The sequence below is a fragment of the Musa acuminata genome, chromosome BXJ2-11 (assembly GCF_036884655.1).
Source record: "Musa acuminata AAA Group cultivar baxijiao chromosome BXJ2-11, Cavendish_Baxijiao_AAA, whole genome shotgun sequence".
NCBI classification, from domain to species: Eukaryota; Viridiplantae; Streptophyta; class Magnoliopsida; order Zingiberales; family Musaceae; genus Musa; species Musa acuminata.
Window position 1 is genome coordinate 10303876 of NC_088348.1, and position 27719 is coordinate 10331594.

Consider the following 27719-nt stretch of genomic DNA (forward strand, 5'->3'; position numbering starts at 1 on the left):
CCAGCAACATCCAACGAGAATAGACACAATCTTAGGCTAGAATTGTTTTGACGCATTCAATGCTCGCCACTCTGCCTCATCTCATCCGAACGAACGCCTACGTGTTGAGTGCTCGAGCGCCTATCAGCAACCATGACTTTTACTTCAAATCCGATTCAGCCAATCCACATTTGATTCTCACGAGTGTCGATTCAATTTCAGTTGTGAGAAGGAATGGATTAGAAAAGAACTACAGAAAACACACAATACATCAAAAGAGTCGGGACTTCATACAACAACAAATCTGTGGGCTTTCTTAATTGCATCGTAGACATGGCACTGGATGGAGAGAAGTATCCGAGTGCAAGAAAACACAAGAAATCCAGTAAACCGGGCTAGAAAAAGGAATTGTGGACAAGAAAAGAAAAAAATCAGTCATCAGCCACCAGGCATAACCTTGTTCGATCCAAATTGATGACGACATTTTAATTCTTTTCATTAATTGGCAATTGGAACGGAATGTTCGATTTCAACACATTTGTAACTCAGGAATCAATCACCTACCCATCCATGGTTATCATCTATTACAAGAAAAGAAGGAAAAAAATTATCAAGAGGGAACCTTGTGAAAGGGTGACTGCCACCAACAGATATCCGTCAACCCATACACAAAAAGATCATCTCTGCCGTCCATGTCCATGTCCATGTCCATGATCCTGCCACCTTTTACCACCACCACCACCACCAGACCTGTAGCGATCCCAATTCTCAGTGGTCCACTGCCTGGACCATTCAGGCATCTTATTTGACCTATTATCCCTTCTTGGTTCATCATTATAACTCCACCCAGCTGGGAACTCAGTCGATCCCAGCGAACCGCCATCACCATGGAGGCTCCCATTCCTATCTCCTCGTAGGCTGCCGGGAAGCATGTGGGCCTGTGACACGGTCCCACTGGGGTATGTGCTACAGTTGTTTTGGATTGGAACATATTGTTGGTTGGGCACAGCAGCCTCTAGTATACCATTTGGTTGAGAAATAAGTTGATGGGCTGTCGTATCCTGCCTCACAACTTTAGTAGCACCTGATACGGGAGGCCATGTGGGAGGTATGGGGGAAACTTTTGACGGTTCAGCCTTTGGTAGAAATTGTGGTCTTTGTAGATTGTGGGGCAAAGCAGGTAATGCAGGCAGACATGACATGGTAGTGCAGCTGTGACCAAGAGATTCCTGTAGAGGGATCGAGGAAATGAAGGTTGTCTTGGTGACTGGGTACTGTTTACTGGGTAAATCAGAGTTAAAAACTTTCGTCTGCTGCAACGGATATCTGATGGATGTTTTTTGGGAAGGTGGAGAAGGGGCTGGGGTCCTGGTTGGAAGCAAACTCATGGGTGGAAGATTTCGAGTTGTCGAATCATTCATCATCATCCCTTCTGGCACTGAGGATATTGTTGCTGGTGCCTGAGCAGGTGATACTAAACCAGGAGTCTGAGGCCCAGAAACCACTGGAAAAACTGTAGCAGGAGGGGGTTGCAAAACCACAGAAGTAAGAGCTGCCGCTGTTCTGTTGCCTGAAAAATGAGGCTGCAAAACTGGAGTCTTTGAAAAGGCTCGAAAATCTGACCTCCAACCACTCTGCAAGCAAATAGGAACAAATGGTGAGCTTGACAACATGCAAAATAGCATAAGACCAAATGAATTGCAGTTGCAACGGTAGTTAGCAGAAGTCTCACTCTTGCAGCTTCTGAAGGAGGGGTTGGAGATGGAAGAGATGTTGGTGGTTCCTGCTCCTGGGATCTTGTTTTATGAGAACTATTCTCCTTCGGGTGTGCCAAATCATTCAACATACCAGTCAATCCAACACCATTTCTTTTAAGCATATCCAGCAGCACCACCATCTCCTCACTAGTCAAGCTTTTTCCTTGGTTGGAAGTTAGAGCAAAGACGAGGTCTGGATTTTTGAGCAGCACAGCTAGCAACTCAAGGTCTGGCTCTGGAGGCCCATCACTGATTGGTGAAGCACAGGTGATGTCAGCAGCTGCCTTGGATGCAGGGGCTTCCTCAGCATCTTTAATAGGAGCACATGAAGAGCCTTCTTCAGCATCAGCATCCGGTGGCTGCTCAGTTGGGATTTCTGGTGTCAAGGTGTCATCAAAATCCATTTCTCTGTCCCAAGGTTCCTTTGGATTGGGTGGGATGTCTTGGAGGCATGAGTAGAATGTTTCTTTCTCTCGCTGATTTCTCTGTGTTTGGACATCAAATTCCTTGCTGTCCTCCCCTGCACCCATACTCCATGTAGAACTTATCTGTGTCTCTGCGTAAGGAAATATGACGAAAGAAACTTTTAGAATGATTTGCGATAAGGCATCCATTTCAAACCCTTCATGCAGACTATTATTCGTTATAGTTCTCCCCGTAACATTTGTCAAGATTTGATTCGAACCAAGGCAAAACTTTCAATGCAGTTCTCCTACAGTGGTATTTACATGTATGTTCTGCTCTGGAACATCTGGCAACAAGATCAGAGTTGACAGAGAATGAAAAATATAGGACTCTTGCAAAGATTTCAATGAAGAATATGCATGGCTGCTTTCTGGAATGTCTATTTTTATAAGTCAGCTGTCCAGAGTTTATGTCAAACTTGACAAGGAATAATTCATTATTTCAATCAGCACTCTCATAGATGCAGATACTTAACTAAAAATTTAATCAGTATATAGTATGTCAAACCCTCCTAATTTTGACTTGATTCTTGTTAGAAAATTTATAAGCTGAGGATATAAACAAAAGCACTTGTAGATAATTTGTTGGTCCACTCAATCATTTGGTCCAACGATTGTTGGATATAAGCACAATCATTGTGACATCAATAGCATTTTAATGGCACATTTATTTTCTCATGTACAATATCCTTTTAGGAACAAAAGATAAGCCAGTAGATGCAAAATATTATACAACTAATTCGTTCTTGATGATCACATGTTCAATATATCTACTTTTAGAACCCTTAAATAAATATTGTTTGCATCCCGACAAGGATTAACCATAATAAACAATAAACTTTACTCGACTAAAGATACCTCCATCTTTCCAATTGCTTCCAAACCAAAATATATCTTGGCCTAAATATCAATGTTAACGACAATCCCCTACACTAACTCATGGTGTAAGTGTTGAATTCAGGAACCCAAATCTATGAGAGCAATATGCAGCATACCATAATGCCATAAAAGAATATTACAGATTTCAGTGAAGCAATTCAACCTCAAGCATGATAGAAAACAAACGGTACCATACGCAACACTGTTATGTTGGATATTCTAAAAAAATATTTATAATGATTCTCATTTCTTATGCTGATTCTAATGCAGGGATAATATCTTGAAATTCTAGCATAAGAGCAAAATCAGAGCATGTTTAGCTTTGTAATCTTTTGCCAAAACCAAGTAAATGCAAACAGGAATGTCAGAGTCCTAATGAACCATATAATAAATTGTGATTATTCAGACACACAATGGGAAAGTTTGATTAAAAAAGCTTACTGGTTCACCCATGTCAATACTCATATTCAGAAAGAGAATAGAAAATACCTCGTGGAATCTTCCATTGTATTGGCTTGCAATTCAGCATTCCCAAACAGTCTTGCTTAGAAGTTGAATTTGAATTTGAATTGCTAGCAGTTTCAGACTCACTGAGAAGATTATCTTTTGTGGAAACTATTCGGATGCTATTTCCCTCTTTAATCAGATGAGGATCTTGAGGTGCTTTACATTCAGACAATACATTGTTGATCTGAGATGCAGAAAGTGCCTTTGGATCTTCAATTTTCTCTAACTTACTTCCACTACTTGATGGATCAACTTTTCCATACTTATGTTGCATAAACATTGCACGCAACTTTGCTTTCTGTATATCATCAGCTGACATTGGACGGCTATGATTTGCTGATACTGCTCGTACAACCTGCGCACTTCTACCTGCAGCTCTATGATCAGGCTGTTCCACCAACAAAACCTTTCTGCGTTCTTTGGATTCTGTCAATTGCTAAGGAAATTATAATGTTCAAACAGTTAGCGACATGATATTGAAGGAGAGATGCAGGACTAGCAGCAGTTCGTACTATTAGTTAATTCACAACTAATTTACAGTCCAATTTATTAATTGTAACGATGTAGCATGTCAAGGCTCTAATGATGTACATATTGTACCTGATTAGGATAGTGGCTCGTGCAAAAATATTGTACATTTACCAGAAATTGGATAAATCTCCAACACATTCTACTTCTACATTCAATGTCATGTGCTTCTACAGAAGGTTAACAATTGGTAAAAAGCTAATAATTGCAAAAGGTTCCCACTGAAACACTTGACAACGATAAAATTCAATGAGTTCAACAGAAAAGGAGACAATGATGCAATAAGCATAATGATACTCTCATACCATATGATTCATGGAGCTGATATTATTCAAATAGTCATTTGACATTTACATGACTAATCTAATTTCCGCTAGTCAAGATCAAACAGCTTATATTAACCTAAACTCATTAGGAATATTTTTGATGCACTGATACAGTAATATTGTTTCATAAGGTTGGATGAAAGAGAAGGTGATCTGAATAGGTCTAGATGAAGCAAAGAGAAAAAGCTAAACCACTGGTTATATAGTTGGCAAACTTTGAGATGACATCTTAATTTTCTTGCACCAAATACTAACATCTGCAAACAAAACAAAAGAAAATTTTACAGAGGATCTAGTGGAATAGAATTTCTGAGAACATAAATACTTAATTTCAAAGGTTCTTGATTCCTACCACAAAAGCTTGTTACATAAAAGGCATGACTAATCTTGCAGTTATCATCAAAAATATTGGGACCACAATATAGTATAGAATCTTCTGAGAACATAGAGGATCTAGTGGTATAGAATCTTCTGAGATCATAAATACTTAAATTCAAAGGTTCTTGATTCCTACCACAAAAGCTTGTTACATAAAAGCCATGACTAATCTTACAGTTATCAAAAAAATTGGGACCACAATATAGTACTACCTTTTCTAGAACAAAAATACTACTGGATCTGGAACAATTCATTTATGATCAAAGACCATCCAAGCTTACATTTTAGCAATGATTTTAGACTAAGACCCAACATGTTTAGAGGGTTAAATCTGAGTTGGTCATCTTATGATCAAATCAAGTAATACACGTCCAATATTATACCACCTGAAAAGTATATGGAATCTCCTCAGATCTAAATTTCAAACAAATTAATGTTCGGCTAAATAATAGCCAAATAACACAAGAACAACATGAAGCTCCTGATACAACTTATATAAGAGATGGACAAAATATGTTAAATTATCCCCAACACTCACCGAGGAATTACAGATACTATTTGGAAAAGATGAAAGTAGGTGATATTCTTGAAGGAATCACATATGGAATGGATGGTGTGACAGCTTACTTTGAGCAGGCTAAGCATGGGTACCTGTTGAGGATCATTACAAACACCTTTTGGAAGTAATGCTAATGATATGCTGACTCTTGCAGAGAAAAGATGGAACAAAAGAAAAGAAAAGAAAAGAGTGGTAAACGTGAGGCATTGGAGGCACTGCCTCTCTATTAGCGGACAATACCAAGATATTCCAACAAGCTTTAAGTTACACTACGTTAAGATATTGTGGCCGATAGTGTGAGGTGATATCTACAACTCTTTAGATGAAAAGCTGTGCAGCTCCCAAATGACAAGAAAAGTGGTGTTGCAGAAAAACAAAGCATGACTAAACATTGCAGAATTTGATTTAAGGTGATCAGAAAATCACATGATTCACCAATGTTTCGACTTGAGGTAAGTGGCTTGTCAACCTAATTAGGTTTTTAATTAGGTTTTTCTAAAGATGTTTTTAGTTATTTAATAAAGTAATAAATGTTATTTTAAATATCAAATATGGATGAATGTGTATTTTATGTCTTGATTGAATAAAATGATATTCTATAGTTATTTGCCTTGTTGTAAATGCTTGATAATATTCATTTCTAGATTGTGTGCACCATGATTTGCGAGCTATAAAAAATTTGCTTCATCTATTGTTGCTTTAATCATGAAATCAGCATATGCTTTAACAATTGACATGAAATATAAAATACGAAAATACTATATATATATATATATATATATATATATATATATATATATATATATATATATATATATATATATATATATATATATATATATATATATATACTTACAGGTTCTTAATAATTCACCTACAAAAGCTTATGCCTCATTGTAGATTCCAAGGATGCTAAAGCTTCGGATCGACGAAAGGATGATGTTTAAATCCACCAAGACAGAGGCAATGAGGTAATATGAGTGATACACATTAATAACCTTGTAGACTTAAGTAGAAAATTTAATCAAATGTGGTGGTAAATCTAAGATGGATGGCGTCTAAGTCTACCTTAAGTTCACCAAAAATATTGTCCAGGGGATGAGGTTGATTCCCTTGGGGTTTGTACATACCTAAGTATAAGATGAAAGGAGAAATAAAAAGTAGATGCACCTAAATATGATGATGAACATAATGAATATGAATGGTTTCTTATTTTTGTATATATTGATTTGACTATGTAAAATACATGTATTGTTTATATTGATGTCTTGTAAATATCCTTAAATATATTTAAAATCTTGTTTACCCACCTAAGGAGGCTTGTCCACTTAATGATTTTTTTCTCACGGTCTCACCCTCACCACCCCATCTCCACATGTAACTCATTGAAATATACATGGATAATTATCATGATGTTCTGCATGTCCCTGAAAGGACTTTATGGTAAAGGTCCATTGAAGACTTTTAATATTAAAAAATGATCTAAAAATATGAAATAATTAGATGATGTTTTTATAATGTTCATTCTTGTATTATGTTAATATTCTAAATCTAGCATTTGTTATTAACAAAGTCAAAGACCATCATCTCATGGCGACCGGTGGTAACGGTCTTGGGACATACGTCACGTCTATACATACTCAATTTCAGAAAAAAGGCCTGAAATGATAGAAAAATCATTTTTAAAAAATAAATTTTAGGGTTTTTATCCAAATTTAATGGTACTTTTATTCGATTTCAATAAAAATAGAATGTAAATGAGTCAAATGAATGGAATTCTATGTTCTGAGGAGGAGATAGTGAATTTATCTTTTCTGAATCCTTGAGGAGCAACTTTGTTATATGGTCCTCTGTTGCTTCCATTAATCTAAAGTCACATATAAGGATATGAGTTGATATGTTAGACTATTAGTGGAAACAAGTAATTAACGGAAGCAACTTATATATATGTGATGAGGGAAGTGAGAAAGTGTAAGAGAGTGAGAAAGAGAGGGAAAAAGAGAGTGAGGGAGAGTCAAAGAGGGGGAGGGAGGGGCTTTTAAAAGGGGTGAACCAAGGTCCAACAGTCAATTTGATCAGACCCTGATTTTATTAGATTTGATCGATATAGGTCGGTAACGATTGAGTTACGACCGTAACGGGCAACATAGGGGCATATCAAGCTGTACATCCCCACTTCTTGCATTTTGCCTGAAACCAGGTGATCCGCGATCGTCCAGTGGACCGGAACATACTGGTCGTTTCAGTTTCGGGCAATATGACAGTAGGATAGTCCTTGATTTTAGTTATACTAAGTAAAATAAGGATAGTATAATAAGACAAGTAAATATATGCAAGTGTCCACACAAATGATTATGGTTACACCATGGTTAGATGGATTCAAAAGAAAGAAAATAGGGTCAGATCTGATCTAAACTAGCCCATGGCCATTTGGTAGATTGTCACATCCTCCAGATTTTGAGGCATGACAAATATCATACCAACTGATACTTACTGGTCCAATTGGTATCAAACATATGGTCAGGTCTTGGTCGATATTAAACTTACATGAAGGTATAATGCCCAAACAATACCACCCAGTACATTGGTACCATGCCAATCCCAAAGCTTGGCTTGAATAATTATATATAGGCCCAATTTTGACTTTGTCTCTGCACCTGAAGATGGCCAGGCTTGACGGGAGTTTGCTTTACATATTTCTTTGCATGTATATTAAATATAAATTTGAAATTTTAATTACAGCATAAATTCAATCAAGCTAATCTGATGTTTAATAATAGTTAATTAAGGAGTCAAGCTCATACTTGTCCAAGTCAACATGCATTCAGGGCTAATTGCTTATCAAGCTGTTCGAGTCACACACATGTAAAGGTCAGCTAGAAATAAAGCTCGTTTAGGACTGATCAGTTGAACAAACTATGCTTAAAGCATATTTAATTAGAGTCCAAGCTTAAAAAGAGGACTGATCAAGTATGAATAGATTACATCACTTTACAAATCACATGGTACCATTCTAGAATTCAAATCAACTTAAAAGATCATGCTTTTATCAAGTTAATAGCAAAACAGGCTGAATATTGCAGTAACCTATTATTTCCAACACTTTTAGTTATGCCAGATGACAGTTTGAAAATCAGAAGCTAATGGAAACCTCATGTATGAGATTCATCGAGAAATAACTTCACAAAATTATTGTAGCAGTAGTTCTATATAATGGATAATCAAGTACTGGACAATAAAGTAGATTAGGAAAATGAGTATTTAGCTGATGGATACTGGTTGATGAGACACTCCGATCATGCTTCTTACTTGAGTCAGCACCAGATGCTGGAAGCAGCTTCAGTGTTTGTTTAGGCTCTATTGTTCTGCATGGGAGAGAGACTGCAGTATTAATCATTTATATGGAAGTTAGCTTCATCTATACCCTCAACCATTAACAAAAACAAAGCAACTCAAAAACACTAATTATCTGACTGTTCTGCAGCAAGAAAATACTTGGTTGTTTCAGCATCTTCTGTAAGTGCAAGAACATCTTCCTACCATTTAGAAAGAAAAAAAAAAAATCAAGTCTCCATATTCAAATAGAAAGATGATATGATGTGTTTTATAAAGAAATACTCACAGGAATGTCAAGTTTGGCCTGCAATAACTCATCATTAAGAAATCCACTCATCCTGCCACACAAGAAACATTGAAGTTAAAGATAGTGAAAGAAGGAAGAATGGAATAAAATATTTAAAAAGTGCATCCCAATGTACGAGACTCCCATGAATGCTGAGTTTTGGGAGGCTCAATATCCACAACCTCAACCCTGCAAGCAGAGAGGTTGTTTTTGTGACCTAAACCACAGTCACACAAGTTGTAAAGGAACACTAACACTATGGAATGAAATACTACATAGCAAGGATTGAAATATCGTACCGTACCGGAGTTTTGACATTTGCTTGGTACGATACGGTACTGTACGATATATATATATATATATATATATATATATATATATATATATATATATATATATATATATATATATATATATATACATATATATTATATATATATATTTATAAAAGGCGATGTCACCTTTTATAAAAATATTTATATATAAATATAAATATATATGTATATATATATATATATATATATATATATATATTCTGTCCGATAACGGGTGGTCCGTGTACCGGTCAGCTGACGGACCGGTATGTACCGCTCGATACGGGCGGTATTATTCAAAACTGCATACCTTGCTACATAGTAGAAAGGAATACACACCTTTGTTTATGAATCGCCTCCATTGTTGTCTTGAAGGAACTAACAAAAGGTCTCTTCAAAGCCTGGCTTTTAATGAACACTTTGCTCCATCGTGAAAGAAGGACCCTTGCCCTGTTTGATATGTCTGATCTCCAAATCAGATGAGTGAGTTCCAATAAGTATTTGTAAGGAATAAAAGAAAAAGAAAAGGACTAAACTGTAAATATGTTTAATAAAGGAATAAACAGAAATATTACTGGATGCTTAAAATCAGGTAGCATTCCCTAAGAAAGAGTTTAATTTCCTCAAAGTTGTCAAAGTGTTCGTCTGGTCAAGCATGAGAAATAAGAATCACTTAGAGTTTGGTTTCTCTTTTTAACCAGAACCATGAGTAGGTTGAGTTTAGCCTTGGGTTTTGTGATTCTAAGCAAATCAAATCAACCTATGCCAAGTTTGTTCGGCCCATTGACATCTTCTACAGCACAGCAATTTGAGGACCAACCTCGTTAAATTTTGCCAATCTCCTATCTGGCGAGTGGACATGTCCCACAGACATGTAAAGAACTAGTTTTCTCATCCAGATGTAAGGCCAAGTCTCCCACACTAATACCAGAAACAAAGCACAACCACTGTGAGTTAACTTCAATTTTGCCATCCAAATCTGATGTAATCTTATCATCAATCCATGGATGCACAGATTTATAGGATTTAAAGATTACTGCTCAACTATTACCAGAATACATTGAAAAGATGAACCTGAAAACTCATTCACTGTTATTCTTATGACCTTATATTATATATACTTCCTACACTTTTTAAAGTTTAATTATGTCTCATTGAAACTCATAGTGAGTACACACCTGATGTCCTATAAAACCGCAGCCTGTTAACAACTGGCACTATGGCAGACATATGCACTGGCAAAGCTTTATGTACGGGCAGGTGATAGAGAACCTGAATGAAAATATCACCTCAATTCAGAAACTCATGATAAAGCAATTTTCTTCAAACACATAAAACAGAACCTTCAAAATGACAAGAAGCACAGTAGTTTGCTCTTCAACAGCTGCTTGGCTCAACCATGTTGCCAAGATGGTGATGCCACCATTATTTGAAAACCTAATTACATGTAAAAGATATAAGATCAGTTTCAATGGATGATCTGAATTATAAGCAAAAGTTCAAAACAACAACGTACAAAATTACCAATTTAGAACTGCAGAGTTTTCAACAGAAAGAACCCATTCCATCAACTTCACCTGTGATGAAAACGTCTGTTCCTTCCTCATCAAATTGAATATGTTATTTAAGAATTCCTTATCATCAGAGTTGACACCAGGAATAGTTTCTTCCTGCAACAAGGATGGACGGCCTTCCTCTTTCACAAGGTCAATTGAAGTCAGTGTCTCCTGTTGGTAAGTTTTAACAGTACCAAAAATGCCAGTGTTATCAGGAACTTGTTTAAGCTCCACGGTTACAAAAGCATCAGAAGCAGCAGCATTTCCTGATGGCACTTCGCTGACAGGCAATGACTGATCTAAACTAACCGAATGGTCTTCTTTGGATGTCTTGGATTCTTCTAATCTAGTTACTTTCTCGCATGACAAACGAACAAGCTTTCTCACTCTTGAGCGCTGACCAGCAAAATATTCTCTGACCTATAACATAGAATGTAAAGATGTATTTTAATTCCCAATTCTTTTTTTTTTTTTTTTGTGTGTGTGTGAAAGATGAGAATGGAAAGGAAGTACAATATCAACCAACTCTATAGTTGCTTGTCAACTATGAGCTCTTATGATTTTCTCTAAAATACAAACTTAAATAAAGCAAAGAAACTATAGATGACTATGAGATGTAAACCAACATGAGATATATCAATCAAAAAAAAAAATCTTGCCATGCATGTTATGGAGCACATAATCCAAGAAATGGCAGTCAGCAATGTGGGAGGTTCTACTTGGTTACTAAGCAGAATGTATAACATTTGCAAGAAAAGACAGATGGCACCAATAAAGAAAAATGAGAAAAAAAGAAAAATGGGGGATTCATCTTTTTATGCTAGCATTGAAAGGGTGCAAAAACAATCTTAACAAAGATTACTTGAAAATCATATTTAGTTCACTTTGTTCAGCATCTTTCTAATAATTCACATGACTTTGATGCTATTATAATGCTCAAACAACACACTATGTTACATACTGTGCCATGCAATGGTCATCCCAGGATGTGTAAAAGCATTTTCTTGGAATTGATTTACAGCGTGCCTCTACAAACATTCAGTGATACACATGGATAACAGCAAGCTCACATATCCAGCAGAATGTAGAGTGCTAAATCATTCTTTTCCATTGAGTTTATCATACAAGGGTAGACTAATTATTCATCCTTATGAAACTTATGACCCTTTAAATTCAGTAGTCTCTTTTTAATTGCCTTTTAGAAGCAAAATATCAAAAGAAAAGTCTTTCATGAGAAATAGAAGTTTCAAAGAATTGTCCAAACCCAAAAGAAAAGGGAGCCTCATTTATATCGTAAATATTTATTGAGCAGCATCAACCTATAGAAGTCAAGAACATCAGGAGAGAAGAGCCATGATGAAACAACAAAGAGTAGAAATCTGAGTAAGCAAGATGAATCAGGATGTGTAAAAGCAGTTTCTTGGAATTGATTTACAGCGTGCCTCTACAAACATTCAGTGATACACATGGATAACAGCAAGCACACATATCCAGCAGAATGTAGAGTGCTAAATCATTCTTTTCCATTGAGTTTATCATACAAGGGTAGACTAATTATTCATCCTTATGAAACTTATGGCCCTTTAATTTCGTTGGTCTCTTTTTAATTGCCTTTTAGAAGCAAAATATCAAAAGAAAAGTCTTTCATGAGAAATAGAAGTTTCAAAGAATTGTCCAAACCCAAAAGAAAAAGGAGCCTCATTTATATCGTAAATATTTATTGAGCAGCATCAACCTAGAAGTCAAGAACATCAGGAGAGAAGAGCCATGATGAAACAACAAAGAGTAGAAATCTGAGTAAGCAAGATGAATCAGGATGTGTAAAAGCATTTTCTTGGAATTGATTTACAGCGTGCCTCTACAAACATTCAGTGATACACATGGATAACAGCAAGCACACATATCCAGCAGAATGTAGAGTGCTAAATCATTCTTTTCCATTGAGTTTATCATACAAGGGTAGACTAATTATCCATCCTTATGAAACTTATGGCCCTTTAATTTCGTTAGTCTCTTTTTAATTGCCTATTAGAAGCAAAATATTAAAAGAAAAGTCTTTCATGAGAAATAGAAGTTTCAAAGAATTGTCCAAACCCAAAAGAAAAGGGAGCCTCATTTATATCGTAAATATTTATTGAGCAGCATCAACCTATAGAAGTCAAGAACATCAGGAGAGAAGAGCCATGATGAAACAACAAAGAGTAGAAATCTGAGTAAGCAAGATGAATCAGGATGTGTAAAAGCAGTTTCTTGGAATTGATTTACAGCGTGCCTCTACAAACATTCAGTGATACACATGGATAACAGCAAGCACACATATCCAGCAGAATGTAGAGTGATAAATCATTCTTTTCCATTGAGTTTATCAGACAAGGGTAGACTAATTATTCATCCTTATGAAACTTATGGCCCTTTAATTTCGTAAGTCTCTTTTTAATTGTCTTTTAGAAGCAAAATATCAAAAGAACAATCTTTCATGAGAAATAGAAGTTTCAAAGAATTGTCCAAACCCAAAAGAAAAATGAGCCTTATTTATATCGTAAATATTTATTGAGCAGCATCAACCTAGAAGTCAAGAACATCAGGAGAGAAGAGCCATGATGAAACAACAAAGAGTAGAAATCCGAGTAAGCAAGATGAATCAGGCTACAAACTGATAATTTGTACTACTTAGTACTTACAATGCCTTAGATTGACATCTTGTCATCATAAATAGCATATTCCTGCCACAAGTTTACATGATATTCTGGTCAGCTAATAGATGCTATATCTTATAGATTCAGCAATTCATAGATGAAAACAGAATCAATCTACTGGTCCAAATCAAATAAATTACATTTGTGTAGAAAAAACAATTTCCAGATGAAAATCTTATTTCTAGACTAAGCATTTGTGCCCGAAGTACTTTTATGATGACAATATTTGCAGCATAAACTTCATCTAAAATTTTTCATAATCTTCTGCTATGTCATTCCAGTGATAAAAGGGTGAAAGATGGCTTGAACAAGTTCCTCAAGAAAATTAAACTTAAAAATAAATTCAGCTGACTATAAAAATTTGAACCACAATTTTTTTGATGCAACCCACTAAAATCCTTGCTTATTTTTCATTTCTCAAACCATTCATTATTCTCTGTGTTGCATGCAATATAACATACCTAAATGCGACTTATCCTCACTGTAATAGTTGTTACAATGACATATACATAAGAGAAGCAATAGAAATGACGAGTCACATCCCAGCTGGAAGAAAAGGACCTGCGAAACTCTAACCCCACAAAGAGCACTGATCTCGCGACTTTCTTTTTTCCCAATTGCATCCTTGATAGAGAAAACTGACTGCATATACTTTGCCGCTTTAGGATTCAACAAATCCCTTGGCCGTTTTCCTGTAAAACCTTGCACAATATCAGTTTTCAGGTAGCAAGTTCTCCACATTACATCAGCATCAAAAGCAACTTGTAAAAATCCAAGGAAAAAATTACCACATATGCATGATTTACAGAGCAAGTAATTTAAAACAAAAGAGAAGTCAGGAAAAAGGGGATTCAGAGAAGAGAAAAAAAAAATTACATTTCAGATGTAATTCATTCCTAATGGGTCGACATAAAGGCAAGTTTAAAAACTTTAAGCACCTCTAGTGATAACTATTCAAGATGAAAAACAACATTAACACAATGATAAAGTGTTTTACAAATCAACAAAATATTATAATTTTTCATTAGAAAAAAATGAATTGATAATACTGCTGTTTGGCCAAGCTTTCCAAGTGGTGATACAGTTTTTTGGCTAGGATGCAAATATATGTTGAGTAAAACCTAACTGCAGAAATGTTTGTATTTGTAAGTCCTTCTAAATCAAAGCAAAAAAGGTGAAAAATGTGATGCAAGATCATTGTAACCAGTGATTTAAAAAGCGCTAGGCGCTAAAAGGCGCCAAGGTCCAAAAATGCCCGAGGCGCTAGGTGCTCGCTCGAGCGAAGCGAGACGTTAAAATATTAAAATATATAATATAATTAATAAATATAATTATTTAATAGTATTAAAATCAAAAATAATATATTATTAAACTAATAAATACAAATACATTACTGTTACTAGTATATTGTTAACAGTATACTTTCGAAAGAGGAGAAGGAAGAGGAGTGTAAGGGAAGACCGAGGGTGTAGCGACAGCGGTAAAAGTGAGCAGCGGCAGCGGCGAGCGGCGACAACGGCAGCGGCAGCGGGAGCGGCGAGCGGCAGCGGGAGCGACAGTAGCGGAAGCGGGAGCGGGAGCGAGAGCGGCGAGCGGCGATAGTGGCAGCGGCAACGTGAACGCGAGCAGGGTTAGGGTTGGGCAGCGGCAGCTGATATCAGTGCTTTAGTTGGTTCGATTGAACCAACTAAAGCACTGGAGACCGAACCAGACCTAAAACGCTGGTTCGGTCGCCTGGTTTAACCTAGGCGCTCGCCCGAAGCACCCGACGCCTGGGCTTGGGCGAGCGCCCAGGCGGTGCCTCTTTGAAGCGCGTCGCCTGGAAGTGAAGCGAGGCGCTCGGGCCTCGCCTCGCCCGAACGCCTAGGCGAGCGCCCGAGTGCCTATTGAATTTTATTAACTTAGAGCAAAGAATGCGATTTGGGTACTGAACCTATGCCAATCCATGGCTAGATTGATACGGATACGATCTGTCTTGACTTACCAGAGGAGGAGGAGGAGACAATGAAAGTAGAGAAGGAAAAGAGGAGTATTGGAAAAGAGGTCGGCGGCGCATGGCAGGCACAGGTGGATAGGTGGAATTAAGGTACAACTCTCTACATCAAGATGGCGAAGAGAGCTTACGTGTTTGTGACCCGAAATGAATTGGTGAGTTAAACCTTCAAAGACATTTTTTAATTGGACTGAACCTCCCAAAATGAGAGGCGGTCCACTATCGATTCATGCCTAGCCCGATAAATATCGATCAGTAGGACTAATCTACATGAAATTGCAAACCATGGTTTAGTTGTATTTTGCAAATAACATAAATTTCCATATGGCAACATCTTTTATAGACCTACAATAGTTATCAAAATAATACTAGGAGAATGAAATCGAAAGCCAAATAAAAGATAGGAGAAGATGATATTAGGTTTACTTAAAAATTCTAAAGAAAAAAGAACATACGCCTTGGTTTTGATTGAAGATATCATCCTTCCAAGTTTCTGGTTTGATTGAAAATTATAAAGAAAAAGGACATATGTCTTGGATTTGAGTGAGGATATCATGTTTACAAGTTTCTTGTTAATTGAAGAATCGACAAAGAAGGAAGCCTTTCAACTAAATATCTTCAAGTATGAAGATTGTTTGTAAAAACAAATATGAAAATAAATATTCCCTAAATAAGAAAACATGAGATAATTAATTTGTTTTAATTTATGGAATGTAATTTTCTTTATTTTATTTTTTCTTGTTTTTACGTTTCTTCTTTTACTTCTTATACTTCAGGATCTGTAAAAAGGGTAAAATATTATAACTAAACATCATGGAACATTAAGTAAATTGAATTTCTTTTTCTCACATTCCATGAGTGGTGTGAGAAGTAAGGAGGTGTGAGGCTTTCACCCCTATGAGTTAATCCCTTTACTAAGAGTGATTCAAGTAGTTATCTTTTATATATTATCATCATAATTATTATTTATTTCTTCCTCTCTTTTTATCTTTCTCTATTCTTATATATATACACACACACACACACACATACACATACATACATACACATACATATATATATATATATATATATATATAAACACTCAGCTTGTCATGAACTTGTCCAATGTAACAAAACTTTTGGCTAAGCTATAATGTTCTATATCAACATAGAACAAATTTTCAATCATTTAAACTATAGATATGTTCCTAAGTAGAAGAAGCCACATACAATTCTAATTTGTTCTTTATTTGAATAATTTCAATTACTTTAGCTGTCTTTTGCAAATGTTATAAGTTGAGAAATGACAACATCTTCCATAATCCTATACGAGTTACCAAGATAAATAAAAATTACAAATGACTGAATATTCTAAAGGAAAAGAAAGGATATAAGTTTTAGTTTCAATTAAAAATCATATTCTTGCAAGAAAGTTTCTTCTTGATTCAAGAATCTACAGAGAAAGAAGCCTATGAATCCAAAACAAATAAATTTTCAAAGAAGATTGTTTCCCAAAACAAATATCGAAATATATCTTCACTTAAGAAAAAGAAATGATATGTTTTAATTCATGAAATGTATTTTTTTATAATGTATTCTTCATGTTTTTGTATTTCCCTTTTATTCTTTTGCTTCAGGGTCTACGAAAAGGAGGAAAGCAATAATAACTTAAGATCATTAGAATGTTGAATGAATTGACCTTGTTTTCACATTATGTGTGAACAGTGTGAAGCTACAATTTTTTCCATCATCCAAATCTAAAAAGTACACAGGTTTGAGACCTTCATCCCTAAGAATTAATCTTGAAGTCAAAGGGAATCTAATAGTTATCCTTTTCTTATTTTATCTTTCACAATTATTATCTTCAGCAACCTATCTCTTTCCCTTGCTCTATTCTAAAATAAAAAAGAATACATGTTCTCTTTTTGTCTTGAACCTGTTCTACATCAAAATATATGCCTCTTACAAACTCAATTATGTTGAAAGCATGGTAAGTTCACATTTTCAGCCATGTTGACAACAGGGAATTGAAATATTTAACCAAACTTTGCAAATAATATATATGTAAAAGTGATGGGGAGCCATGCCAGAGAATTGCATGCCTATGCTATGCATATATTCTGTCACACACCAGAACATGCCTATGCCTATGCCAAGTAAGCAAAGAGGTTGTTTCCTGAATAATTGCTTGTCAATTAATCTTAAGTTTTGGATAATTTAATAGATTAAATATTCTTCCAAATCTCTTTGGATATGAAAGAATTTTGGTAAAATATGCTTCCAATTCAAGAACTTTGTAAATTTGGGTTGCATTTATATGTCAATATCTACCGGCCCTAATATTCATGTCTTACGAATACAGATCATATTTCACCCAAGGCTTAAGACCCCTTCACGTGTGGATGCGAAGACTAGCTCAACCCCAACACATGGAAATTGAATTGTATATTAATGCATGGACTGAATAAGATTTAATCACAGGATCTTCCCATATGATAACATTTTAATTCTTTTTATCACTATCATTCCATTTAAAACTTCAGCCTCCAATGAGACATGATCTATCCTCTCAACAGCATGATTTAAAGCCAACCAACTAGATGAGATTACTTCCAACAAAGACAAGCCTTAATGTCCCCATTATTTGGAGTCAAATACATGAAACTTCTCCACCAGAGTTTTGTGCAAAGCAATATCCTACTTAAATCAAGGTATGCAATACCGTACCGTACCGGTGTTTCGAGATTGGCTCGATACGGTATGGTACCAGCGTACCGAACGGTACACCAGGGCTTACCGAGCAATTTCCTCTAACTGCAGCATTGTAGCACTGCTACAGTGTAACAGTGTAGCACTATAGCACGGTCGGTCCGGTAGCAAGCGGTCAACGTACCGGTATGTCGTCGGACTGGTACATACCATCCGTACCAGGTGATACCATTCGAAATTACATATCATGACTTAAATAAAGAGTATTTAATTTAATTTTATTATTTCTAGTAATTTTTAAGGTCATTCTCTCTCTCCTTTGCAAAACTAATCCTAATCTATTCACCTCCTCTATGACATCCATAGGCTTTCGTTTAACAAGTCCAAATCATCTTAGATGTTTTTTCCTCATTTTAACCTTAAATCTAATTGTTTATGGATGAAAACATTTTTGTTACAACTTTTTAAGTAATTTGCACATTCAACACAACAATTTCATCTCAATTACATGATCTCGTCTCAGTTACACGAACTTCTGTAATAGACTTTAACTACCTCATACTTCAATCCATAAAACATTGAGGATTTGCATCTTATATATCTTTTAATCGAGTCACACAATGAATTAACAAAATTCTTGGCATCCCTATCCCCTTTTAACATCCAATTTACACTCTATATATTATATATTCATATTTTGTCAATCTCTTCTTCGTGTTTAATAATAGATCTGAGATACTTATAATCTTCACCACAGCAACTTCTTATTCATCCATCTTAATTACATCTTTAGTTTTTAACTTGAGATTGCTAAAACTAATTTCCTTATATTTGACCTCAGCTCTACTTAATCCAAAACATTTAGTTTCCAAGGATTGTCCAATAACAAATTAATCCCAGCTGGATACTCAACAACGAGAACAATAATATCAACATATAACATACACTAGAAGGGTCTATCCTAAAGATGGCAAATAAATTCTTTCATTACTCATATGAAAAGATAAAAATTTAAAACTAATAATTAATATAATCCTATGATCATAGAAAACTCATAAGACATACTCCCTAGTGTCCTAAGACCAAATGACTACTTTATTATGCATTTGTGTTAACCAACATAATTATTGGATACTTCTTTCATTTATAAATTCAACGTAATAAAATATCTGGGAAATCTATCATAGATATTTTCTAAATTAAAAATAAACCATATGCAAATCTTTCTTCTTTTCTCTCAATTTTTTTATTAATTGTGTTGATAAATAAATAGTTTTCCTGGTTGATCTTCCAAACATAAAATGGAACTGACTTTTGAAAAAAATTATTTTGTATCTTATTCTTCTTAGTTCTTACAATCATTCTTTCTCAAAGTTTTATACAGTAACTCACTAGTCTAGATCTTCTATAATTAAATTATTAAAGTAACTTTGAATATCTCTTTTGTTCATATAAATGGACACCAAAAAAGCTCTTCACATCATCTTAATTCTCAACTTCTTGTTAATAAACTAGTCAAACATATTATTCCAACTTTGTCAAGACTTAATTAAAATAGGTCCTACACTTTAAGATACTATCATCCTTTTCCCTTACCTCATTGCCCCAGTATTAAGAATAAACATGAAAATTATAAACTTATCATTATTGTTTATCTTTAAAGCTAAGTTATATACAGTATTTGCTGAATAATTTCTCAAAATAAATTCTCCATCTTTCCTTAAGCTTTAAATTGTTAACAAACACTTATTTCATCTGTATCCTTTATACATCTAAATATTTAATGCTATCTATTCTCTGCACTTCACATTCCTAGCCTTAGCAATCTAAAACATACCATTTCCCCATCCTTATTACCAGGCTTACCATAAAAGTTATCATAGGATGTGTAAGTTTTAAACGACGTATATTTTCTCTATTTCATTTTGCTAAATATCTTCTACATTTCTCACTTTTAATAAAATCCATCAATCTTTCAAACATGTTCTTCTCATAGTGATTGTTTTTTGAACTCCTCACACTACCAGTAACTCTCTCGTGAAGCTACACTATAACCTTTACAAGAATCTTCTTTAGCACCCACCGTATTGTAGTTTCGTGAAAGAATTTTAATCAATGGATATTCCAGCTTACATTGTCGATATTCCAACTTACATTGTCAATTCCACAATATCATCATCTTCCAAATATATTCTACAGTGTTCCTACTTGTAACCTTCTTTCTTTTATACGCCATTCTTATCTTTCAATTTTTTCTTCAAATCTATTATTAGTATTCTATTTTTATGATATGGTTCTGTCCTGCATGTATTGAATCAAATGAAATTAAGACAGTTTTACTAACCAATCACGCACCCATTCCACATTCACCCTCCAATGAATAATATGCTAACACAGAGTAGCTTAAACCCTATAAGAACATTAGTTTTCTTGAATCTTTGATATTTCAACTCAAGTCTTCAGCATTTAAGCCAATCACGTCCACATAATCAAGCCTTACTTGCTAAAGTTTATTTTGGTTTCAGCAGAGGTATAATGATTCAATAATGACTTACATTTATATAAGAAATCCATTCAAAAAGCTATGTACAACTAATCTGCAATCAGATAGAAACAAATGCTGTCATAGTAAAACTTCAAATTGTGGAGAACAATTAACTGTTATATTTCCGATAATTTTGAGCATAAAATTATCAAACGGGATGGAAAATTTTGAACTAATTCAAGTTAACAATAAACTGCAGAGAAAGATGGTCACCTAAGAGCCATCCAAATGGAAGTCAACAACTCACCGATTCTTATTGATAATGCACCAGCAGCCTGCAGACAAACCAAAATGAACTCAGTTATCATCCATCTTGATTAAAATTGGGTGTACATAAAAAATACAGATCAATGATTCTTATTTGATTAAGGAGCATAAATGTTGATGACTTATGCTCAGTCCCAACAAATTAAATTGACAATGTAACAAAAAGTAAGATGACAATCCACAACAATGATAAGTGCAACATGTACATTGCTGCTTCCACAAACTTGAATGATAACAGCTCCACAGAAAGAAAAATATTGTAATTAAATGTACATACTGCTTTGTAGAAGCAGAAAGTTTAGATGGTAGAAGTAAAAAATCAGAAAATGTACATAACGCATTGTTGGCTCATGCATCTTAAAACCAAGTAGCATCACAGAAAATTAAGGTAAAAAATATACGAAACATGAACACAAGGTTCACACAGCATTTCTATGGGATATCGAGTAACTAGTTTATATATCGGTGAACAGGTAGGAATCCATAGGGAGGATAAGAGAAAATGCAACAATATGAATTATTTCTCAATGCTACAAGCCTACAACCATTGCATTTGATTAGACAATAGTAAGAATAGATAAAAGCAGCATCACAAGAAAATAACTCAAACAAGTAGGGATAGAACAATTCAACAACCACGGAACTCATACCCCCGTAATTTGGATGAACTGCAGAGGATGTGCCGCCTACCTCTGATCTCTTAATTTTGGACCTATATCCTACCTTCATCCATGGATCAAACAAAACTTAAGTAACTAACAAACTACATAGATGTCTTATCCTAATCAATCAATCTAAAATACCATAAAATTAGATGTCTTATGCTAATCAATCTAGGACCAGATAAGAAGGCTTATTAACCCCATCTCCAACTCAACTAGGAGCAGTTAGGAAAGTCTTTTACCACCTCTATTCCATCTAGATATGGATCAAATTAGTCATAATTGAGATGAACTTATACTTCCACCTCTCCTGTGACTTGTGGAGTCCTTCAAGAGCCTAACTAAGATGCATAGATACATACAGCTATTAGAGTCAACCACGGCAGGCATCATATTGCTCGAATAGACTGAAATATCATACCAACTGTGCAAAATAAGATATAAATTGTACCAAATTGTTGTGACAATCTTTTGGCCTATTTTAAAGCTGCAATGCAAACGAGCAAACCCTAAATCAACTTGGGCCAACACTGACGGTGCATGTGAACAGGCTCTGGCTGGAAAGTGATAACTCAGTTTAGACTTGGATTGAGCTTGGGTTGAGGGGTGGAACAACCAGGGCCATCACAACCCGGACCATCATACGATTAATGTATTATTAAGTTAAATATGTACAATATAATTAGATCAGCTCAATTCTAAATCCTTTATTTAGCCACCTAACTTACACACCCTCTTCAATTTCTGTCTCCACTGCCATTCTCTCCCTCTGCTTTTCATCGTCTCTAGTTGTATCACTCCTCTCTATCGGATATGCTCATCCTCCCTAACCCAAGACTTGTCAAGAAGCCAATTGCCATGGCAGCTGAGAAGCTGCCCACCAACCAATCCAATGCCTCCCACAAACTTTTGCCACCCTCCCAGTGCAACAGCATCCATACTTTGTTGTGTCGCTAATATAGCCACCCATAAAATCATAAGAGTACAAACTTCCACTTCTGTTCCCCTTACCGACAGAATCTCTATTTATTGTGCATGCCTTGTGTCGATCTATTGAAGCGGATGTCCTCACTAAAAGAATATATCCACAATGGCAACAATGTTAAGGCAAGATCTACGATTTTAGTGGACCTTCTGGAAACATATTCATTTCTCTATGTAACTGTACTCTGAATTCATCATGATGCCAAATTAAAAGGAGGTGATTATTGCTCCTGCAATCATGATCCTTTCTACAGTATTTCCTCCAAGCTTTCAACCCAAGCAACCAAAGGTCCAACCTGACCCTACCTCAGCTTGTGCTTGGGTTAAAAGCACCAGGCAGGAGGTCAAGTTGGGTCAGGATGCAAACTAAGAAATAAAAACAAAAGTTGCACTTAGGCTTACCTTCAACCCAACCCACGCAGCCCAAGTTGCAGTCCAAGCCTCTTTGATGGCCAAGGGCTGATCTAAACCCAAGCAAACCTAGGCTACTCTATACAGTGGTGGGAAAGGGTTTGTGGATGGATCCCAATATAGAATTTTTAATTATCTAGAATTTACATTAGATTGCTTGATACCAACAAGCTGTTCCCAAATTGAGTTACATTTTATACTTGAAAGTAATTGACTAAAATAAGTGCACATATAGCTCACTTATAACTACAATAAATGTTGCATGTCTCAAAAAGAATTAACACAAAGATATCTTGCTTTTTTTCCTTTGATTTCCTTTCCAACATCTTCTTCTGCATACAAGAACAGTGCACAAGAATGTAAGCCCAACCAATTTCAATATGCAAAGGTCAATTAACCATTAAAATCTCAGGCTGCTGGCACCAACAGTCCTTGAAAGGACGGGTATGTTACTGGTATGCACCCATACCAAGTGTCAATGCAGGTCAGAACCAATTAGTACAAGTTGATTAGATCGATTCAATCAAACCTATATTAATTATAATAAAAATATAATTTTTTTGATATTTTTTGCTCAATAATGCATGCATATATGATTTTAAGATCTATTACATATCATATGTGAAGAAAACTTACATAAAAACCCAATTAATGTACTAAAGAGCAAGGTTTGAAATATCGTATCGTACCGGCATTTCGACATTCGTTCGGTACGGTACGATACAGTATACCGAGCGGTATACCGTTCGGTATACCACTCGGTATATATATATATATATATATATATATATACCGTCCGATAACGGGCGATCCGTGTACTTGTCAGCTGACAAACCAATGCGTACCATCCGGTACGGAAGGTATTATTCGAAACTGCATACCTTGCTAAAGAGAACATATTATACATGTATGTATTACAAAGCAAAATATTATTTTTTTTCATAAATGTGTCATAATTTATTAGTGACCTGCGACTAGAAGGATCACCATGATTCAATCAGAGGTAGCCAAATCTCATATCAAAATTATAATTTTGAAGAACCTATGCATGATATTATGCCCACAGAAACTGATATCAATATATAGTACGTCACTGATGAAATAAATATTAGCAATCATGGTCTATCATTAACTACAATTGTGGCAGTATGCTGCTGGGCAAGGAGGATTTGAAAAGCAAAATTACACTGACTATCAAGCTGGAAAAATGCAACCATCATCACTATGCTAGCTCTGTAAGACACATCAAATTCTACGAACAAGGACCAATCGGTGTCATGGTATTATCACCGTGAAATTTGTAATAGGGTAGATTTGGTGGATTTAGGTCAGACCATCATGAATCTAGGTTAAATATGTATAGATCTAGACCAAAATCACCAAACTAAAGTGGATCTAGCTTATACTAAAGTAGATCTACGACAATTGAAGCTTACAGAAAAACAAAGACATAATTTAAGCAAAAACTCATTGAAATCCAAGCTATTTAAAAATTTTGAAGCAAAATAAGAGCTATTTCAAAAAGTAAATAAAAAGAAAAACTCAAGAGAAAGGAGGATAAAAAACTACAGTTCAGGAAGAAAAAAAGAAGAATGGGAGGGGTCAGCTTTATTATTAGAAGTGTGGCAGGAATCGGGTCACCAAGTGGTACACTTATCAATTGATAGCCATGAGCCATGTGAGTAGCAGCTAGTTACTAGACTGCTCAGCACAGTAGGCTACTTACATGATACGCTTGGTTCCATATCAAATCTAGCAAAATAGTCCAGTCCATGGACCAGTTGCCCATCAGACTGGTAAATACCAGTACATACCAACTGATACCGCCGAAATTTTAAACCTTCAGTCAGCTTAGAGATAACAAAATGAATAAAAATTGATGTATCCAGTGCATAGGATCCTACCAAGGTCTGGGGAGGGTCAATATATGCAATTATCCTTTTTATATAAAGAGGTTATTTCCATAACTCGATCATGATCTCTCAGGTCACAAAAAAACAACCTTACCATTGTATCAAGACCTGCTCTATAAATAAGTAGACAGCTATGAAATAACCCCTAAAATTTTTTCCAATTGGGAAGAGTCCAACACAACAAAAAATCACAAGTTTCATGATGGTCTCATAAAGGTGCTTTAGGCAAGAGAACATTCAACAGGATTAAAAAATTGCAATTATATTCATAAAATAGTACCAAAAAATAATCTCAAGGAATCAAACCAAACTCAAAAAAAGGGAAAAAAAAAAAAAAACAAAGGTTCAAATCAAACTAAGAGAAAAATTCACAAGATTGGGACTAAAATAAGGTTAATTCCTAGAATCCCTAGGATTGATGGGAACGGATTATCAAAATGACACATTAAGAATGATCGAGAAGCAATTTTACAATTTTACAATATACATGGACATATACATATACATGTATAATATGTATATATGTATATAAATATATATACATATATACATTTTATACACGTATAAGTGAAGATGGAAGGGATCTAACCAGGTTAAGATGGGATAGTAAGGGAACATAGGGTGGGCTCGAACACAAATCAACCCGCCAGCAGGCAGCAGGATTTCATAACCAAAACATAAACCCACACAACTTGGGTTGTGAGGTCAAGGCTGCAAGGCATGTTATATAATGTTTTTAACAAAATAGGTTTGAGTCAGTTTGGATCCAGTTGTACCATACAACCAAGGCAACAGTAAGACTGGCCTGAACCTAACCTACTAATGGGTCAAGATGTTTTGACCGAAATCCAACATGTGACCAAAGTGCCTTCTTAAACAAATCACATCTAAGTCTGGTCAATTGAAGTTCAAGGAAAGAATCCCACCCCCGTACATATATCCTATTAAAACTCTATTTAAAAATAATATAGTAATTGTTTTTTAAATTGAAAATATGACATAGCCAGATGAGCAGTCTACAACCACTTATCACAGGTGAGTAGCAAGATATTAAACGGAGTTAGAAGAAACTAGCACCTTCCTCTTCCATCTACTTCCCTACTCCAGCATCAACCAGCCATGCACAATCACCAACAAGCACAATTCAATCATAGAGGCTTCTTTCCTCCCATGGCCACCAATTCTTCTCTTTCCTCGTACTCTCCTGTCCTCCCTCATTCTCCTTAATATTTTTCTTCTTGTTCTCATCTTCTCCTTGTATCTTCTTCTAGTAGTCCACAAACTGGCAGCTGGAGGTTTACTGAAAATCACCCAAACAACCAATAATCTCTAGAAGAAAACTGAAAAATTAGCCAGCAGGGCTCTACACCAGCCACTCCCAATCCAAATGAACCAGATTGGACTGAGAACAGCTGGCCCAACGAACTATAATCAATAGCAAGGTTCTGATTTCCAAATTCTGTTAGTAACAAATTAGGAAAAGCAGAACATCAGAATCTACCAAAATCATGACCCAAATTAGTAAACATGAGGTCTTCAATTAGACCAAAGTGCATTCACGCTGACATCATGAACATATCACTCCTATAATTTCCTATATCCTTCTGACCATTTAAAATGTCTCATCCTTGATGGTGTGACGTCGTCAAAATAACACAAAAGTTCTTTACTGGAACAACAATCGTTAGACAACTAAGGAGCTTACGAAGAACCAATTGTTTATCTACCAAATTGAATATAAAAAGCTCACCCGGTATCCAAAATTAGAAAGATAATTCTGCATTACTAGATTCCTATTGAAATCATAACTGAAGTCCTTCCCACAGCTAACTTAAACTGATAGGTACGGAATTAGTAATATCACTCTTATTCTAGTCATGTGTGAACAGAAAATACGGGAGTTAGATCGTCCACCTAGCCTGCAAACTCATCCGTACAACAAATAAATAGCTAGTAATGCATCAAGAGTTAAAAACATAAGCATCAAAATCAAAATTTTGTTGCTTCATAGCCCAATATTTCCATCCATTTCAACCATTCTGATCTTACTAACCGAAGAAATCAAAACTAACAAACGTGATATCCAACAACCCCCTAAATTCAAGACGCAAACTTACCATTTCCTGAGCGAGGGGGTTGACACCGGTGAGCTTGCATTGGGCGACGACAAGCTTCTGCAGCTGATCGATCTGACTGTGGAAAAGCTCCCTCTGGGACTCCAGAAGCCGCGCCAATGTCCCCGGCGGGCCCCCATTGTCCAATTCCACGAGCGCACACGCCGAGTCCGCCGCCACAAGCGCCATGTCCGGCCCGAACGGAGAGGTCGCGCATCAGAGACCGGAAGGTGAGGATAAGGGGAGCCCCAGATCGGAGACGCGAACCGTAGCAAGCTCCGATCCAATCAAAGTGGACAAAATTAGGGTTAGGGTTTCGATGACGTCGGGATGACCGGAAGGGGATGAGCACGAGGAGACGAAACACGACCGGCGATATAGAAGACGGAAATAAACAATTAGACTTGCCTTGCCTTGAGAAATGGATTGATTATATTATTATACTATATTGTGTTGTGTAACTGAATCAGGTTAGGCTGCTTTTGTCCACGATCCGGATCCAAATATTAAAAAGATCCGAAAGTGAACTAAAGTCCGATAAAATATAATATATACCTTTTATCATCATCGCTAT

At 35.7% G+C, this 27719-nt stretch overlaps 1 protein-coding gene across 3 annotated transcripts; it reads right to left on the minus strand.

Annotated features, from left to right (window-relative positions):
* Positions 1–450: 450 nt before the first annotated feature.
* LOC135628003 (homeobox protein LUMINIDEPENDENS-like) lies at positions 451–27562 on the minus strand. Of its 3 annotated transcripts, XM_065134519.1 has the most exons (14): positions 27149–27562; positions 21042–21069; positions 14127–14257; positions 11179–11289; positions 10838–11040; positions 10657–10750; positions 10492–10585; positions 9653–9776; positions 9000–9051; positions 8873–8913; positions 8654–8742; positions 3569–4012; positions 1712–2292; positions 451–1613 (listed from the first exon to the last, which is right to left on the minus strand). In XM_065134519.1, exons 1-14 carry the CDS (start codon positions 27332–27334, stop codon positions 657–659), a joined length of 3135 nt encoding a protein of 1044 aa, XP_064990591.1. In that variant the 5' UTR covers positions 27335–27562; the 3' UTR covers positions 451–656. The 3 variants fall into 3 exon arrangements, with proteins under 3 accessions (XP_064990591.1, XP_064990590.1, XP_064990592.1); XM_065134518.1 differs by having other exon boundaries at positions 10838–11289; XM_065134520.1 differs by having other exon boundaries at positions 10838–11289; positions 21008–21069; positions 27149–27208.
* Between the last annotated feature and the right edge of the window lie 157 nt (positions 27563–27719).

Coding starts and splice junctions, on each gene's coding strand:
- LOC135628003 (XM_065134518.1), bottom strand. CDS start 27,334: ATGGCGCTTGTGGCGGCGGACTCGGCGTGTGCGCTCGTGGAATTGGAC. Junction 9,777..10,491: donor GCGGTTTTATAGGACATCAG/GTGTGTACTCAC, acceptor TTTGGAGATCAG/ACATATCAAACAGGGCAAGG. Junction 1,614..1,711: donor CTCCTTCAGAAGCTGCAAGA/GTGAGACTTCTG, acceptor ATTTGCTTGCAG/AGTGGTTGGAGGTCAGATTT.